Source organism: Phyllopteryx taeniolatus, chromosome 4, assembly GCF_024500385.1.
Source record: "Phyllopteryx taeniolatus isolate TA_2022b chromosome 4, UOR_Ptae_1.2, whole genome shotgun sequence".
NCBI lineage: Eukaryota > Metazoa > Chordata > Actinopteri > Syngnathiformes > Syngnathidae > Phyllopteryx > Phyllopteryx taeniolatus.
Window position 1 is genome coordinate 15,657,350 of NC_084505.1, and position 18,857 is coordinate 15,676,206.

Consider the following 18,857-nt stretch of genomic DNA (forward strand, 5'->3'; position numbering starts at 1 on the left):
GTACCGAGACATTCTTGACAAAAATCTGCTGCCAAATCTGCGGCCAAAATCACACCAGAGCAATGCATGCGACTAGTTCCTCCATACAGGACACATCTTGAAGTTGCCATTGCAAACAAAGGCTTTTGTATAAAGTATTAAATAAATACCAGTTGGCGTGTTCAATACTTTTTACCTATGTCATTTCACATTATTACACACAACTTAATTTCTGAGTATATTTGTTCTACTTTCTTTTTATGTATGGATTACTTGGGTTGTTCCCAACATCTGGTGAAATTTTCATGTCAATAGCACCTCCATCCATCCATCCATTTTCTGAGCCGCTTCTCCTCACTAGGGTCGCGGGCGTGCTGGAGCCTATCCCAGCTGTCATCGGGCAGGAGGCAGGGTACACCCTGAACTGGTTGCCAGCCAATCGCAGGGCACGTCAATAGCACCTTTGGAATTATATTTAATGAGCAAAATTTCTCATGTAACAACAATTATAACCATGGAAACTTCCAAAAGCAACTGTAATTTAATTACACATTTTCTCCTAGTGATATAATAGATTACATTACATACATTTTGTAATTAAATTATGTAGTAATAATAATATTCATGTTTGGCTAGCGGTAAAATATCCCCAGTCAACAACGGTCCATAAACGTGACGGCCAACTTTACAGTACATTGTTAATCCATTGCACATATTCATATCCAGAATGTCGCACTGGGTGACTGCCCTGGTCGCCCATATCAAAAACTGGCTCTGCATCCATCTATCAATTTTCTATATAACTTATGTTCATTAGGCTCACGGGTGTAGCCTATTCCATCTGATTTTACGTGAGGGGGAGGGTACACCCTGGACTGGTCGTCAACCAATTGCAGGGCAAATAGATACAAGTAACCATTCACCCTCACATTCACACCGATAGACAATTTTGATTTTTCAATGAACCCAAAATGGAAGGTTTTGGAATGTGGGAGGATGAGTACCAAGAGAAAACCCATGTAAGCAAAAAGAGAATATACAAAATCCACTCAGGAAACCTGGACCAAAGTTTCGAATAGTGGACCTCAGAATTATGACACAGACCTGTATACCACTCAAACACCATGCCGCCTGTCGTAAATCAGAATAAATAAAAAATAAGAATTATGATGAGTCCGTAAAGGAAATTGCAGCTTTCAATGGTTCTCTAAACAACTTATTTTATTTAAAAACATTATAGAACATACAGTCCATGAAATATACCGGGTGATTGAAAAGTAACTCCCTATTTTTAAGTTCTTGTAATTTATTTTTGAACTATAATTCTTACAAGAAATGAACATGAGAAGAAAGTGTATTGCATGGAGTTTTATTTAAAATTCGATATGGGCGCCAGTATTTGCCACCAGTTTCTCAAGCCGTTTGGGCACCGCATAACTGATTTCACAAGGAACTCTTGTGGGATGGAAGACATAACTTCACACTTCAAGCTCTTCCAAAGTCGTTGGTTTGGTAGAATAGACTTGCTCCTTTAATCATGGAACATACACACAGAAAAATTGAGAAAAATATTACAACATATGAATAAATTATAAGTAGTTTAAAATAGGGAGTTAGTTTTCAATCACCATGTAGTGTTGTTGAAGAGCAACATAATTAAACTATCATCGTATTAAATCATGTGGAAAGGTTGTGTCTGTAAACATTTACCTAACATTCTCTTCACTCTCGCTTATACGGAGGCGGTGCTGACTTTCACTTGCAGAGACATCAAATTGTTTCAGGGATACTGGGGGAGGAAGAGGTAGGAAAAGAAGAAAGCCAGAGATGCGGTCCACAGCAGCAGGGAGGTGTTTTCTTTGATAGCTAGCGGAGGTAGAGAATGATCACATTTTACATGCATTGTTTCTCCCAAGCCTGCTTGTAATGGAACAGTGGGAGGAGGATGTAAAATGAACACTTCACTCTGGCATCAGTTTGTAACTTCACAACAAAATCTATCTTACTGAATGCTGTCTTGTAATTTTCTTGATGAATATTGTTACCCGCGACCAAAGTCACTGATAAAATTGTTAATGTAAGAAATTGCTCAACGTTCAGATTACGGTGTTCTGTGATATTTTGCCTTTTTTAAAGATACCATGAACAGTTTGAAAGTCTAATTTAGATTAAGAATGATGGACATGCATTTGATGTGTGACATGAAGAAGTATATTCTTTAAGTTAATTATATTACGTAAACTTCTCATATATGACATTTTTTCCATCCGAAAAAGACTGCCAAAGTCTGATTACCTTTTAAAAACGATTTAAAGCTAACCTGTCGAGCAGAGTAATTTCCCCTAGAATATACAGTAAATAAACAGTATTTTGAAAGCACAATACTCCATACATGAATACCTCACAGCATATCTAGTTGGCAGCTACCTTGTCTTGGTTGTTTGTTTGTAAATATTTTTTTAGGCTCCTTCCTATCATTTTTTTCCTATCCTTTTTAATGTACCTGTAGTAAATAGTGTACAGTCATCTGATATTTGAGTTTTTCTTGTTTCTTGTGTGAATTACTTTTCCATTAATCGCCACTCTCTGATTATTGTGCGCGTGTGTGTGTGTCTGTGTGTGTTTGTGTTGCATTTCCTCAGGTTAATTATTGTGACACTATTTCAACTACTTATTATATCTGAATAAAAATGATGGCAAAACTGTATTAAGATCTATGGTCTCATAAATTGCTTCCCTGTGAAGTAAATTTATTTCAACCCACCCCTACTGTGCCATTGTTAAACAAATTAGATTAAAATAATGAGATATTTTCAAAATCACAGTCAAATAAAAATGAAATTTATTAATTGTTGATATTTGGGGATCGTGTACTGGTTATTTGATTCCCAATGTTACATTCTGTGTTTAAAAGTGGCCAAGCGGAGCTAGTGATTGACATTTACAATGCATATATTCTGATCCTCTGATCTTTATCTCCATATATAACCAAATAAGGTCTGATGTCCCAAAGCATTTATCATAACTGGTGTGTGTCTATATGGCTGTGTGTGTGTGTGTGTGTGTCTGCGTACGTGTGTATTAGAACACATTTTCCGCATTAAGCCATGCTGAGTCATTGCTCTCTCGAGATTGTTTGCAGAGCTTTTACACCCAGTGGCTCTATGCATTAATCCAGTGCAGGATGATACAATACACTAGATTGGCAGGGATGGTATATGTATCGTTTTATCATTGTGGGGACTGTTTTCCCCCTAAACCAATAATCCCAAAATTGTACAATTGTGGCCACTCAAAACATCACAGGTATGAAGGGAGCAACTCTGAATATGGATGGAATTGCACGCCTTACTCGATGAAGGAAATGTTTTTTGACACTGTCTGATTGTCAAGCCAGGACTTTATACACTCAACAAAAGGTCAAGCCTCTTCCAGCTATCATCGGGCTATTACACTTTTATTTCCTTTATACATGACCGGACGGTGTGCAAGTGGTTAACACATCCACTTCAAAATTCTAAAGGCTGGGTGTTTGAATCCGGGCTTACATGAAAAAAATATCATCGGGCAGGAGGCGGGGTACACCCTGAACTGGTTGCCAGCCAATCGCAGGGCACATACAAACAAACAGCCACTCGCACTCACATTCACACCTACGGGCAATTTAGAGCTGTCAATTAACCTACCATGCATGCTTTTGGGATGTGGGAGGAAACCGGAGTGGCCGAAGAAAACCCACGCAGGCACCGGAGAACATGCAAACTCCACACAGGCGGGGCCGGGGATTGAACCGCAGTCCTCAGAACTGAGAGGCAGACGCTCTAACCACCGTGCCGACGTGTTGAAATTGGCTTGCTTTTTTTTGTTTTTGTCAGTGTGCTCTGTTCACAGCTCAACATATACAAATCCAATTGGATTTCACCACAATGTATAGCCCACTGGTTATGTCCTGTTTTCTGGTCGCGCATTTTGTCACAACACCAGAAAGAGTCTGCTGTCGCTGATACATTTTGGCTGGCGCGTTTTGACAACTGCTTCTTGCCAAAAGGCTTCTTCTTAGTTTAATATCGCTAACTTAAACCAGGATCCCTCACTGCATCGTGACCGTGGTGTGTTTTGTGCCAGTCTCGGTGCTGTAAAAAAATCCACGCTGACTGCCTGGGAACATCTTCTTCACTAGTGCAGCTAGTTAGCCGCTGGTTAGCCGCTAGCTCTTGTCAATCATCTGCCGTGATGTGTTGCATAACTTTATGCAAGACCGCCATGAACATCCATGCAGCTCTGCGGGCACGGCCATTCCATGGATTTATTATCTCGGTGCAGGTGGCTACGTGCATCCGTGATTCATGATCAACTACAGGACTTGTTAGGTTTTCATTTCCACCTGAGCGCTGTTTCTTGTGTCTACCAATCAGCTCAACCCAGCCACTTGTCTTGTCCAGGTGTGCCTCATTGTCTCATCACTTTGTATTTAGTTCCCTGCTTTCTTTCAGTCTAGTTGGTGCATTGTTGTCATACTGTATGTCATGTTTCCTTTGCCTCGTCATGTTTTACTGTAGTGCTGAGTGCTTAGTTTCCTTCTGTTTATTTGAATTTAAACATTTGGACTTTATTAATTTAGTGCTTGCTGTTTTGTATTTTTGAAAATAATTATTTTTGAGTAAATGCTGAACTCCTGCCTGCCTCTCTGCCTACCTACGCTTGGGTCCAGCTTTTGCCACAACACCACGAAAACCCAATTTGCGACACATGCTCTCTTGTGTCTGTGGACAGTGGGCCCTGCAGGATGTTTGTGGGTTTTCCATGTAATTGGTAATTGGGCTTCATTGCTTGGGCAAGTGAGGAGTGGAGTGGTAGAGTGAATACGGCCTCTCCACTGCAGCTGCTTTTGGCCACCAGAACAACTGGAGCAGAAAATCAGACCCGTCTCTTTATCATAATCAAAATATAATTGCAGCTCCCAACCCCCAACCCCCAAAAACGCTTGCTTTTCTTTCCCAGTATTGAAAGATTTTAATCTTTGTCTTGTGTCTACGATGACCAGAAGGTAAAGTTTATTTTCCTGGCAGCTACTACTTGCTAATGACTAGGGGTGGGAATGTAGATTAACCTGATTAACCTGAAAGATATTATCCCAACGTTCTTCCCCAACGATAATATCACCATATAGCGATAATATGATAATGGGTATAGTGGAAGGAAATCAACTGCAATACATCCATATATCTGTCTAATTGCTTAAGGACAATCTTGTAGAAGAACATTAAACACACTACTATAAAATTGCACTTTTCTCATAATATTTCCATAATTTAATGGTAGAAAGAGTGACATGTCCCAATAAGAATGTAAAGGTTTACAATTAGGCAAGTGCCTCGGTCAAACACAAAAGGCTGGAAAGTAGCATTTAATCCTGTATGATTGAGTTCAGTCGGAAAGACAAAAAAATTTCTAAATTTGATCCAGACAGCCATGGCTAGTGAGTTGAGCTAAATAAGAAGCTAAGCATAAGAGGCTCCGGTATAAGGATGAAGAATAATACAAATGTGACACAACATCGGTGTAACAATTGACAGTTGCTCACAAGACTTCAATCTGAAGTTTAAACTCTTGCGGGAGGGATTTCTGATCCGATTACTGTCAACTTTTCCTAAATCTTTTCATGAATACAGTATTTGAATTTCATGAATAACATTGTCCAATCCCCCAGGGCTATATGAATTAACATCTCAACATACAGTTAAGTCCAAAATTATTTGGACAATGAATATTCTTTTACAGTTTTATTTCCTTTATACATGACCACGCGGTGTGCAAGTGGTTAACACATCCACTTCAAAATTCTAAAGGCTGGGTGTTTGAATCCGGGCTTACATGAAAAAAATATCATCGGGCAGGAGGCGGGGTACACCCTGAACTGGTTGCCAGCCAATCGCAGGGCACATACAAACAAACAACCATTCGGGAAATTTAGAGTTGTCAATTAACCTACCATGCATGTTTTTGGGATGTGGGAGGAAACCGGAGTACCCGGAGAAAACCCACACAGGCACAGGGAGATCATGCAAACTCCACACAGTCGGGGCCGGGGATTGAACCCCGCTCCTCAGAACTGTGAGGCAGATGCTCTAACCAGTCAACCACCGTGCCGCCAAGTGAGAAATACATCATGAAATATCATCAAAAGTGATTATTTATTTTCTTTGTAAATAGACTAGGTAATTGATGGTGTAGTGGTACATTTGCAGGCAGTGTGGGTTCAATTCCCACTCAGTGATGGTGTGAATGTGAGTCTGGATGGTTGTCTGTCTCAATATGTGCCCTGTGGCTGGCTGGCAACCACTTATGAGTGTAGTCTGGGTTTTGCGCGCAAAGTAAACTGGGATAGGCTCCAGCACCCCATGACGCTGAATAGGATAAGCAGTGTAGAGAATGAATGGATGGATTAACAGACTAACTTTGCCAAACTCAGGATTGACATACATGATGTTGATTCTTAATAAATTGGATTGTGAGCAGAATGAGCCAAATATTGAAGGGCTCGATGTGTGTAAGGCCATTCAGAAGTGACTTCAGCTGTGGCTACCAGGAGCTGTGTGTATGAAAGCATCTGAAATCCTTTTCGGAACTTGGCAACACTTGTTGTGTGTGTGTGTGTGTGTGTGTGAGTGAGAGAGTGGGAGGAAAATGATTCACCTTACAGTTCCTCTTCCAGCTGCGATGAGCTCAAACTTAATTAGGAGAAAGCAAGAGTCCATTTCCCTCTAGAGCGCAAACTGACTTGTTTATGATTCAACCGACTCCTTATTTGATTGCTTAAACAAACGGCAACCAGGCCTGCTGCTGTGTGTCGTTCAGACTGTTGGCCCCTGGCATGTGAATATATTCCCACAGCTGTTTCCCAGATTTAATCTTAAATTTAAAGGGCAGATCACCAGCAAACAAAGAAAGTCTTACAGGGAACCCTCTGTTCAGAAAAATTGATGATAGACACTTTTATTTATAAATTTAATATCCATATCAATAAATCATTATAAATACAATTGGAATGTATTATTTACTATATTCATTATTTTATTGAGGACACCGATTTACTTTTAATTATGTTTCATGTTTAATGATATTAGTATTGTTCCAATTGTGAGATTCATAAGGTCACATATCAAGGGATTGTTTAGACTATATAAATGTGTGACTTAGGACATACACAGCTTTAGAACGACTCTCTTAACTTTAATATGCTTCACAGATTCTTACTATAGTATACAGAACTTTGACATGAACATGTAGCTTTAGTACATTACACATAGCTTTAACCTAGCATTGAGCAGTGATTCCCGACCAGGGTGCCGTAAGAGATCATCAGGGGTGCCGAGGGAAATGAACCAATTTCACTTAATTTGTCAGAAAGTTATGATTTATTAATTACAAATGTATTTTGGATTATGTATCTATGCCAGTGACACATATATAGTGACAGGCAGAACAATGAAATGCTCTTCCATTACAAAGTACAATAAACCTGTATCCACTTGTTGCCATTCATTCAGTAGAATAAGTCATAGCCTGTTAATATTAGCTTTGTGTTTACTTAAACAGGCCTAAATTTGACACAAAGTCAATTTGTGAGTACATTTTAACGAAAGCATCTTTATTTCAGTATTCATATTTTTTGCGACATTTTTGTTTGGTGGTGCTAGTGACGAGAGGTTTTTCGAATGTAAAATGGGTGCCTCCGGTCAATAAAGGTTCAAAAACTCTGTCATAGATAAATAACAGGGATGTAAAACCAAATAAATTGATATAAATGGTTACAGGTGAACTAGAACTGGGTCTCGAGGAGTTGCTGTGTTTACATCTTTGTTGCTGAAATAAAGACACTGAAAGATTTGTATTTAGTTCAGCAGAAAATGTACTAGAATGTACATTTCATTTTTTTTGAATGCTGTATGTAAAGAACATTTTCATGCCAAAAAGCACTGTAATGATGTCAATGGGTTGCACTGTGAGATTGGCGGTGATGGGAAGTAAAAAAAGTACAAATACTTCATTTCTGTACTTAAGTAGACTTTCAGGTATCTGTACTTTACTTGAGCTTGAGCCCCCCTAAAATAGGCCCAGCGACACCCCTGACTGCCACTGAACATGTCATCAAAAAGATGGAAACTGATTGAAATTTTGGGGTCTCATGAGGGGAAACAGAACGTGAAGAGGACACAACAATGGGAGAACCGCTGGCATCCATGGCCTCATTTAAGAGAACGGTTTGATGTTGTCTGCTCCAAGACGAATTCATGGCGAATGCGTTGTCTTGTGCTAGTACGCGCCAGGGGAAAAAAACAAAACAAACAAACAAAACAAAAACAAAAAACGACAACTCCATGTCTCCGTGTCATCTGACAAAACACATTCAGGTAAAGTGCTTTTTTTTTTTCTTACGGGGTGCAAATCGTACAAATCTGCCCTCTCTCCATTCTTTAACAGGCGAGCCCCTCTTTTTCCTGCCCCCCCATCATCCGCCTCCTCCTCCTCCATCGACAGCCGCCGTCTCCTCACCGGGACTCACTCGCTAAGAGACAGAACCGGCAGGGACGTCACAACATCGGAGCCGAGACGCGGTTCTCGCTGCGCCCGTTGGTGGATTTCAACTCAACGTCAAGGGAGCGATAGTTGCTCGCTGCGAAAATATGCTTTGAAATTGTCGAGCGGACGATGAAGTTGGTGCTGGTCGTGTTGTTGTCGCTCCTGACCGCCGAGAATGTTGCTGTGCAAGGTAAGAATGTGCACGCCAAGGTTCGACAATGTCACGCGTTATCGAGGCACCTCTCATCACGTTACACATATTCATATATGCTACTTTTTTTTTGTTTTTGTTTTTTTGCGGTGGTGGGGGGCGAAATAATACGGATCCCTCTTTTTTCAGTAAAGTCAACAACAATAGGTAACACTGCATAATGTGACACCAACACACTATTTTGCAAGCCTGAATATATGAATTATTTTGTATCAGTAACTAACACGTTACATTTGACCTGCAAATATTTGTGTGACTTTGAAGTCACTTTACAATTAGGCCTACAAGTAATACAAGAAGTTGCACACTTTAGTTGTCTCTTTCCAGAAATAAGGTTCCATTCATATTTACAGTGCACGGTCACTGTCAGCAAGTTACAGTACGTGTGTTGAGGGGGCTTTTCTCTCTCTCGAGGACAATATCAATAAAAGCTCTTATGCCGTCATTTGCGGATGAGTGATGTTTTGAAAAAACACAGTCTTTACAAGATGAAAAGGGAGAGCAAAAATATGAAACAGTCTTTGTAATAACATCAATGTCAATAATGAAAGGAAGAAGGGCTCCCCTCTGTTTTCCCTCACGTCCCATTCCCCTCTCAGTGGTACATCCCGCTGTGGCTCCACAAAGAGCAGATGGTGGCAGTGTCTCAGGTGATGATACTGTACCACAGTTTCACATTGAGGGCCTGAGGTTTGTTTTGTTTTGTTGTTGTTTTCATTCATATACACATATAAACAAACACACACACGTTTTGACTGCACACCCTCGATATGTACCATCTCGTCTCATTGTGTAGTGTAGTGAACATCTACTGACACACACTAATGTGTCATAATCTATCCACAGAGAATCCACCACATCCCCCCTCGGCTAACACCCGCTGCGGTCCAACCAATATGCTGCCTTTCACCTCTGTGCTCAATCACGGACACATAACCAAAGGAAGCAGCCTCTTTGGCAACCGTATCCAAAGATGTTTTTTTTCTCTTGTGAACGGAGGTTTTTGAGATATAACTGCATCCAGAGGTAGATGCTATTCAGATGACTGAAAGTAGTACATGCACATTCTCTAATTATGTGCGGGATTCAAGATCTGATGCAATGGGGTGACATCCATTTGAGAATGAAATCAGTATATAATCATGATCAGACACACAATCATATAGGGAGACTGGGAAGCGGCCTTGAATACACTCTAAATGTCTTTACAGTGTCTGCTCCCTGTATGTTTTGCAAAATTATGGGATGAGATAATCGACCATTTGGACACAAGCCTGCTGAGCCACCTCTCACACGTTGGACTGGACCCTTAGTCTTGAGTGAAATGTAATTCCTCAAAATATCAAGACATTTTGGACAGTTCAATTTTTCCAATTTTGCGGGAACAGTCTGAGGAAGGCCCTTTCTGGTTCTAGCATGACTGTGGCCCAGTGCATGAAGCAAGATCAATAGAGGTGTGACCGGATCAAACAGCTTTAGAGTGGACCAGAACAACATCATCGGCAGAACAGCATCAGCTCTAAAATCATTGTTTACAAAATGCTCACAGAAACACTCGAAAACCTCGCAGAAAGTCATCCCAGAAGAGTGGAGGCTGTTCTAGCTGCTAACAGGAAGTAAAATACATACAATATGCAGTATTCTATTCTATGTATGTATACTGCATATTGTATGTATTATACATACGTAGAATACTGCATATTGTATGCAATATGCAGTATTCTACAGGCTCCAGCACACCCGTGACCCTAATGAGGGGGAAAAAATGGATGGAAGCTGTTATGGCCATGTGTCCCATGACTTTTGTCCATTGACTGTATGTTTCTCATGATGCAAAACTACAATAGTTTTTTTGTATTCTGACATCCCGAATCACAGTTAACCTCCCTCCTTCAAAACCAATCTCTTCTCATTGTCACTCTCAGACGCCACTGGGAGTTTGCTGTGGGTCAAACTGTCTCACTCTTTGCTTATCAGCTCTCTCCACTACGCATCTGTTGATGCGTCTTTGTCGCTGCACTGCAATATGAAGCACTGATGTCTTACGCCTGAATTTTCAGAGCTCTTGGCTTTACTGCTGATTTACTGTGGCGTCCTGTGTCGCGCAACTTCGGGTCAATTACTGTGCAGTGCTGCTGGTGTCCAGTAAATCTCTCTGTCATCTGCTTGAGTGCAACTGTGGAGATGTTGTTAGCTACAAGAGACACAATGATCTAACCTACAAAACAACAAGAGAAGCTACACTAACAAATCACAGCCGAACATATAGACAATATACAGTAATTACATCCATACAAGAGCTGTTTAAAAAAAAAGAAAAGAAAAGGCACTGTTGTTCGTATATGTGCTCTGCTGGTGACGAGTCCACTTACCCTGCCTCCTACCAAAGTCAGCTGGGATAAGCGCCAGCTCACCCACGACCCTTGTCCCCAACAAGTACTCAAGAAAATGATTGGATGGAAGGTGTCTGAAGGATACAATGAAAATTGTGCCAACAAATTATGTAAGTGGGAAGCTCAGGACCAGTTTCTCCGTATTTAAAAGATGACATCACTTACTCCACGTGTTTTTGCTCGTATGGTCGACCTGAGACATCTGATGTCTGCTCTTTTAAAGTTTCTTAAGAGGAAGCAGTCTTCCTTGACTGGTTGTCTCTTGCTCAGCTGGAGCGTCACTCGTTAAGTGACTGTTATATCTCGTGCCTGACTTAACTGAGCAACACGGTGCTCAGCTCTTCTCTCCTGGCAATGCTTCTGTCTGTGGTGATCATGTCAGCATGATCATTTTGTCAGCCTTGGGAGCTGGGAAGCACCCACTCATCCATGACCAGCTGTCAGTTTAGGTCCATTTGCCAACTTCATGTTCGTTGTGTGCAAGTTGATTGTTTTGTGTTTTGAATGGCACAAGAGGAAGAAAGTGAAGTAATCGATATCTCCTAATCCAGTGCTTTAAGTAAATGACCTGTAGTCCCTTCAACGCTGCGGTACCTCGCGGGATTTTACTCAGGACTGTAGTTGCCGTGGAGCAGGGGTGTCTGCGAGCACCAGACAAAAATAGCTCACCAGTGAGATGTGTCTATTTTTGTGTATGTTGGTATTCATTTTAAAGCACACTTCTATTGGTGTAAATTTGGAAATGACAATATATAAACACACAAAAGGTCAATATTGTAGCGGATGGGAAAACCATAACATTCCTGGCGAGCGTAATATCGATGAGAGAGATGATTTCGTCCCAAATAATGTGAGCAAATTTGTAATTCCAGAACTGTCAATGAAATTGGTGGCAATCTGCATTAATCAGTACCCGAGAAGTAGTTCTCAGTTTCAAAAAGTTTGACAACCTCTGCTATAGAGGATACACACAAGTCTTAGATTATTTTAAAATAATATTTTTTCTTCTTGAGGAAGATATATTGTTATATACATGTATAGAGAGAATTGATGCAAGATGACTGCGATGGCTGAGGATAGAACAGGATGAGTTATTTTGCTTTAATTTTGGTTTTCTTTCTCTCATTGCAGCTCAGGATGACTTCGTGTCACTGGCCGAGTTGGAGGATTCCTTATTGAGGAACCTGTTCCGAGGTTACCAGAAGTGGGTTCGACCTGTGCAGCATGCCAATGACACCATCACTGTGCGCTTTGGACTAAAGATCTCACAACTGGTGGATGTGGTAAGGATTCAACACATGCAACTACAGTGCACAGTGACACAGACAGTTAGTTCAGCAATAATTTCCCATCAATATGAATACTTTTTTTTTTCAATTTTCTGTCCTCGTGTTGTTATTTCATTGTATTTAGATACAAATGGTGTGTAAAGTTTACCAAAAAGTAGTTAACTTTAACAATAATATCAGTGAATAATAATCAAATTGTGACCACACTTTTTCCACCGTAAGACAGATAATGAAAACAAATGAAACATTTATAGACCAGGTCTTGTCTATTTTTGTCCAGGTCTTGTGTCATGTAAGTGGGTGGGGGAGGAGAAAAGTATGCATGAAGTAAAACAAAACAAAAAGGTCAGTGTCACTGTGTCAAAAGTGACAGAGAGGATCCATCTTACCTCGGAATGGTACTCAAGAGGGGAGATAGAGCGCCTCTTTTACAGTATTTAACGGGTTCAGAGGAATGGGGCTACAGAGAGGACAGAAATGTGTGGAAAGAGAAGTGGGGTAAAGAGGTGACAGAATACAAATACACAAGACCTCTGGAGAGAGTCGAGTCAAAGACAGGGGAAGCGGTTAACAGAGAGATCTTCAAAAGGAGAGAAGAAATAATGAGGCCATTAGCCTGAGAGGAAGTCGGCCCCATTTATTTACCCAAAAACCACACGCATGCATGCACGCACACACAAACACCTAGTTGCAGAGAAAACTGCCCCCGGTAAGTCCACAGAGCGTAATCACATTGGGCTACATTCTCCCGCGTATGCTTAAGTCAGAGAAGGCGTGCGGCTCCACACTTTTTCTGACTGCGCACATTCCGCCGGCCACTTAATTATTATTATAATATAATAATAATATCTATAATATTATATTATAATATAATAAAATATACCACCTTGATGTGCGCACTTTGGGCGGAGCAGGGTTGTAATTGCTTGACAATTTGGTATATTTTCGGCTGCAACGCAACAACACAGGCCAGCTTCCTCTTACTTCTGGTGCATTTTTTCAAAATCAAATCATCTTTAAGAGATTTATTTTTAAAGAGTAATGTTACCTAAAAGATGACTTTGAAATTATATCTAGGTGTTTTAAGTTAATAATTTATTCATGGTTTGAACTACTCATATAGGCAATGGTAATCATCGTCATCATCATAACCATCCCTTTTTTCTTGGGGTTTATTGTAATTCAAAATATTGACTTCATTTTTTTTCTCGCAAATTACATTATGATTAATTCTTTTAAGTTTGACAACAAATTTATACTGAAATCACATTTAACTCAATATTACTTAATTCAGATGTTTTAGTTACTAAACTCTCTTGTATAATTTAACAGTAGTTAAATAATAATAATAATAATAATAATAATAATATCCATCCATCCATTTTCTGAGCCGCTTCTCCTCACTAGGGTCGCGAGAGTGCTGGGGCCTATCCCTATCGGGCAGGAGGCGGGGTACACCCTGAACTGGTTGCCAGCCAATCGCAGGGCACATACAAACAAACAACCATTCTCACTCACATTCACACCTACGGGTAATTTAGAGTTGTCAATTAACCTACCATGCATGTCTTTGGGATGTGGGAGGAAACCGGAGTACCCGGAGAAAAGCCACGCAGGCACGGGTAGAACATGCAAACTCCATACAGGCGGGGCCGGGGATTGAACCCAGGTCCTCAGAACTGTGAGGCAGACGCTCTAGCCAGTCATGCACCGTCCCGCTATAATAATAATAATAAGAATAATAATAAACAATTAATAATAAACTCACAAAATAAGCTCACAATAAAATGAGTCAGAATCATCCGCCTAAAACCCCCCAAAAACATAGATAACTACTGTCATACCATCCATCATATAAAACCGATTAATGAACTCATCAACATGTTGTGTACTTGAATATCTACATTGTCACAATTTGTCCTTGAATTCTCAAGCAATTATATTGGCTCAAGCAAGGTGTAGTGATGCACACATGCACGCATACAAGAGAAGCAAATCTACTGTATGTTGAGAAAAAAACTGTCTTCCCTTTGGTCCAACAGGATGAGAAGAACCAACTGATGACTACAAATGTCTGGCTTTGGCAGGTACGCAACAGCCCAACTAAGCGCCATGCGTTGTTTGTGCTGAAACATTATATCTCTTCTGATTTTGTGTGTTTTCAATGCATAATTGTTAATGAAATGATACTCAATGTTTAGGAAGAGATGAGGATGAAGGGGGGCAAAGATGTATAAAGCAACCAATCAGGCTGACCAGTTTCTTGTGTAAAAAACACAATATGGCTCGGACCATAATAAACTCGACAGATTGTCATTTAAAACATGACGCTACATTGTTTAATCCGATATATGCGCAAGCAAAATGGGTAAATTCATTTCCTCTTCGCTGATTGAATTGCGAAGGAGAACGCGATATATCACCCGTGGGAACTTTAAATGACTACAATGTCTTTTTTTTTTTAACACAAGATGTGATACCAAAGATGACGGTAGCTGATGTTTAGGTTCCGTTCATGCTTACATATATCATATCATATTTGTATAAATAAATAATATACATGTTTAACTTTTGTCCAAAGACACCAATTATAAAGAAAACCAAATTCTAGCAAGTTGGGCTTCAAAACAGTCATGACATCAAACCAGTCATGCACGTAGCGTAGCATATGTACGTCTCCGTTGTTCTGACCATTGGTCAGTCGTACACGGTCACAAACTGCAAAGAACTCAACAGTTGTGGTTTCCTTCTCTATTTACTTCTAGAGTTTTTTTTGTTGTTTTTTTTTTACTGAAGCCTAAAAGTTGAAGTCAAGGCATCTGCTACAACGAGTGTTAACAGTGTCATACCGTGACACGCCGCCTCTACGCCAAGATGCTGAGAGGGCCAACTTAAAAATAAAAGCTTTATATATTACTACATTGGACATCAATGCCATTTTAAGCTTCAGCATGTTGGCGGAGAGGCGGCGTGTCACGGTCAGACACTATTAACGCTTGTAGTGGGGTGCTGGACCTTAATTACGCCTAAGCCATACTTTCGCCCCCCTGGTGTTCTGGCGGACGAGGTTACCGGCACTGCTGGAAATGAAGCACTTTTAATACGCAGCAGTGCCCAGATTTTAAATGTAAAAAATCGCAGACAATCAGGCTCATTTAATCCTGGCAGCCAAAATCGCAATCACGATTAAAATTCGATTAATTGTGCAGCCTCAGTTATCACGTTTTCCAGATGCTGGTCTGCCTCTGACTTGTTTGGATTTAGAAATATTTTCTTGTAAGAAATAATGTAAATACAAATAACTCAACCAACACCACTGTTCATCAGTAAAGACACTATGAGCACCCTGATGAATTTACAACCATTTTTGAGGTACTGACACACGATCCAGATTCCATCGCGTTACATGGTCGTGGCAATATCAACTAATCAAGCATTGCCTGTATTCATGATTTTTTTTCGCTAAGGAATGGGTCGATGTCAAGCTAAAATGGAATCCAGATGAATATGGCGGTATTACATCGATCCGAGTACCTTCAGAGACTATATGGCTGCCAGACATTGTTCTGTATGAAAAGTGAGTGACACCATATATCACCATATATCTTTCATGCCTTCATCCTGTCTTAATGATATATTTCTTTCTGAATCATCCCTTTCCCATCAATGACTAGCGCGGATGGTCGTTTTGAGGGTTCCCTGATGACTAAAGCCATTGTTCGGTGGGATGGGACCATCACATGGACCCCGCCTGCCAGCTACAAGTCCTCTTGCACCATGGATGTCACCTTCTTTCCGTTTGACCGTCAAAACTGCTCCATGAAGTTTGGCTCCTGGACTTATGATGGTAACATGGTTGATCTGGCTCTGGTGGATCACTATGTTGACCGCAAAGACTTTTTTGACAATGGCGAGTGGGAAATCCTCAATGCAACAGGAATGAAGGGAAGCAGGAGGGATGGGGTGTACTGGTACCCCTTTGTAACTTACTCCTTCATCCTCAAGAGGTTGCCCTTGTTCTACACCCTCTTCCTCATCATCCCGTGCCTTGGTCTGTCCTTTCTTACTGTGCTGGTCTTCTATTTACCATCAGATGAAGGAGAGAAACTGTCACTTTCCACATCTGTGTTGGTGTCACTTACTGTCTTCCTCCTGGTTATAGAGGAAATCATCCCCTCATCCTCAAAGGTAGAATGGCTTAAGGACTTAAGACAGAACTATGAATTTCATATTCATTTTTCACTCATTGTAACCAAAAAGAAAGGATTTAAAGCCTTCATCACCTGTAGACCTGAGTATAAAAAAAACAAATATTTTAGAGCGTTCACCCTTGACTTTGTAGTCCCTAGTTTTTATTAGCATTCTGTTAAAAATAGGTTATTTTTCTCAAATCCAACATAAAAATGCATGTTTTCTTTTCCATCGTTTTTAGCCCTGTGAAGGTCTGTCCTCTACTGATGACAATCTCTCTATATCTGATTATCACAGCATTGTTGCAACAACAAATCTAATTGAGACTTTTGCACAGTACTGTACCGATTATGTTACGTGACATAATATTTTCCACTTCCCGTTCCTACATATAATTAAATCCTGACTGCAGATGATGTCATGTACAGGATATTGCCTCATATATTTTTCTTTCTCTTTCCTTATCCTAGGTGATCCCATTAATTGGAGAATACTTGCTATTCATTATGATCTTTGTCACCTTCTCCATTATTGTAACCGTCTTCGTTATTAATGTCCATCACCGCTCCTCTGCAACCTACCACCCCATGGCCCCCTGGGTGAAGACCCTCTTCCTTCAGCGACTGCCCAGGCTGCTATGTATGCGGGGGCACACCGACAGGTTAAATGAAATGAAAGCAGCAAAAAAAAAAAAAAAAAACAGCAGCAACAAACAACAATCCACTTAGGGTTATGTTGACATGCATAAAATCGGATGTGTTTACGACATACATTGTCTTCCTTACTTATAGATACCACTACTCGCATACTGAGATATGTAGCCCTGAGCTGAAACCTCGTAGAGGTATAGGAAGAAAGGGGGCTCCGGGACAGCAGAGAGGGCAAGCTGGAGGGAAGGAAGAGGAGAATCAAGCCTGGCTTGCAATGCTGGAGAAGGCCACGCATTCTGTTCGCTACATCAGTCGTCACATCAGAAAGGAGCACTTCATCCGTGAGGTGTGTGGCTAATTTGGGATCAAATGTGGCATGTTGAGTCTGATTTCAGTATTCACATTACATATTGTTATATCATCTCCTAATCTATGTCACCAGCGCTTTTAAAATAATTGTGGCACAACATCCTCTCGAATAATACATAGCAATATCCACAGAAATGTTTAACATTATGGCTGTAATTGTGTCTTCCTATTCATGCAGGTTGTACAAGACTGGAAGTTTGTGGCTCAGGTGCTGGACAGGATTTTCCTGTGGGCCTTCCTCACTGTGGCAATATTAGGAACAGTGCTCATCTTCACACCAGCTTTGCATATGTACCTCAGCTCACCTTAAAGGTCCCAAATTTTGGCGCTCTTTCGACGTCCATAGAGTGACTCTCCAACATGGACTTTGGACACTTAAAAGTGTCAATTTCATTTCAAAAAAACACCTTGGTTTTGTCATATGAGTGTCCAGACAAAGCCCCTCTGACAGCTACTTCTGTTTGACAAAGTTTTGTATCCGCTTTGTCCATATATGGCTAAGACCGCCCCCTTTCCTCTGATTGCTTGCCTCTGTGTAGAAGACCCAACCCTCACTATTTTTTGCGAGAACACTTGTTTGTTATGTTGACAGCGCTGGCTTGAGGGCGAAGAGGTAGTTGGAGAACTTGACGGAGTGACGTAGATAAGCTCGAGAAATTCGAATGACCTGATTTCAGGCCTCTCAGCAGAAAAACGTCTGTAACTCACAAATGCGTGGATGAATTTAATTAATATTTTCCATGTTTACTGAGGCACCATAGAGCCAATAGAAAAAGTTGGTTTGGTAAAATATGGGACCTTTAATGAACATATACCACCAACTAATTTTCTAGAATTCCTCTTTTTCTGGGTGCAAAGTTGAATAAACCATCATATATATATATATATATATATATATATATATATATATATATATATATATATATATATATACATTTTAGAAGTAAGTTCAAACCACAAACTTGTAACTCCATTGATGTATTCAGTGTTAAGTGCATGCACAAAGGTGTAAGGGCAAATAGCAATAAGAAGATAATAGTTGCATGTATGTTTTAAACAATCGTTTATATACACTGTGTCAATGTACTTTAAAACCACACAACCAATATAATTCAGCAGTAGGTTGTTTTGTGTCAGTACAGCATGCTTGACAAGGTGATTGTACTCGATACTGTGTCATTACAATAAAACA

The 18,857-nt window shown here is 40.3% G+C and overlaps 1 protein-coding gene across 2 annotated transcripts; it reads left to right on the top strand.

The window, feature by feature from the left end:
• Positions 1-8,512: 8,512 nt before the first annotated feature.
• On the top strand, positions 8,513-18,551 carry chrnb3a (cholinergic receptor nicotinic beta 3 subunit a). 2 transcript variants are annotated; one of them, XM_061769930.1, is made up of 8 exons: positions 8,520-8,752; positions 12,298-12,449; positions 14,498-14,542; positions 15,923-16,032; positions 16,130-16,643; positions 17,117-17,307; positions 17,438-17,642; positions 17,844-18,551. In XM_061769930.1, exons 1-8 carry the CDS (start codon positions 8,692-8,694, stop codon positions 17,973-17,975), a joined length of 1,410 nt encoding a protein of 469 aa, XP_061625914.1. In that variant the 5' UTR covers positions 8,520-8,691; the 3' UTR covers positions 17,976-18,551. The 2 variants fall into 2 exon arrangements, with proteins under 2 accessions (XP_061625915.1, XP_061625914.1); XM_061769931.1 differs by lacking the exon at positions 17,844-18,551 and having other exon boundaries at positions 8,513-8,752; positions 17,117-17,285; positions 17,438-17,624.
• Positions 18,552-18,857: the final 306 nt, after the last annotated feature.

Coding starts and splice junctions, on each gene's coding strand:
- chrnb3a (XM_061769930.1), top strand. CDS start 8,692: ATGAAGTTGGTGCTGGTCGTGTTGTTGTCGCTCCTGACCGCCGAGAAT. Junction 8,753..12,297: donor CGAGAATGTTGCTGTGCAAG/GTAAGAATGTGC, acceptor CTCTCATTGCAG/CTCAGGATGACTTCGTGTCA. Junction 16,644..17,116: donor TCATCCCCTCATCCTCAAAG/GTAGAATGGCTT, acceptor TCCTTATCCTAG/GTGATCCCATTAATTGGAGA.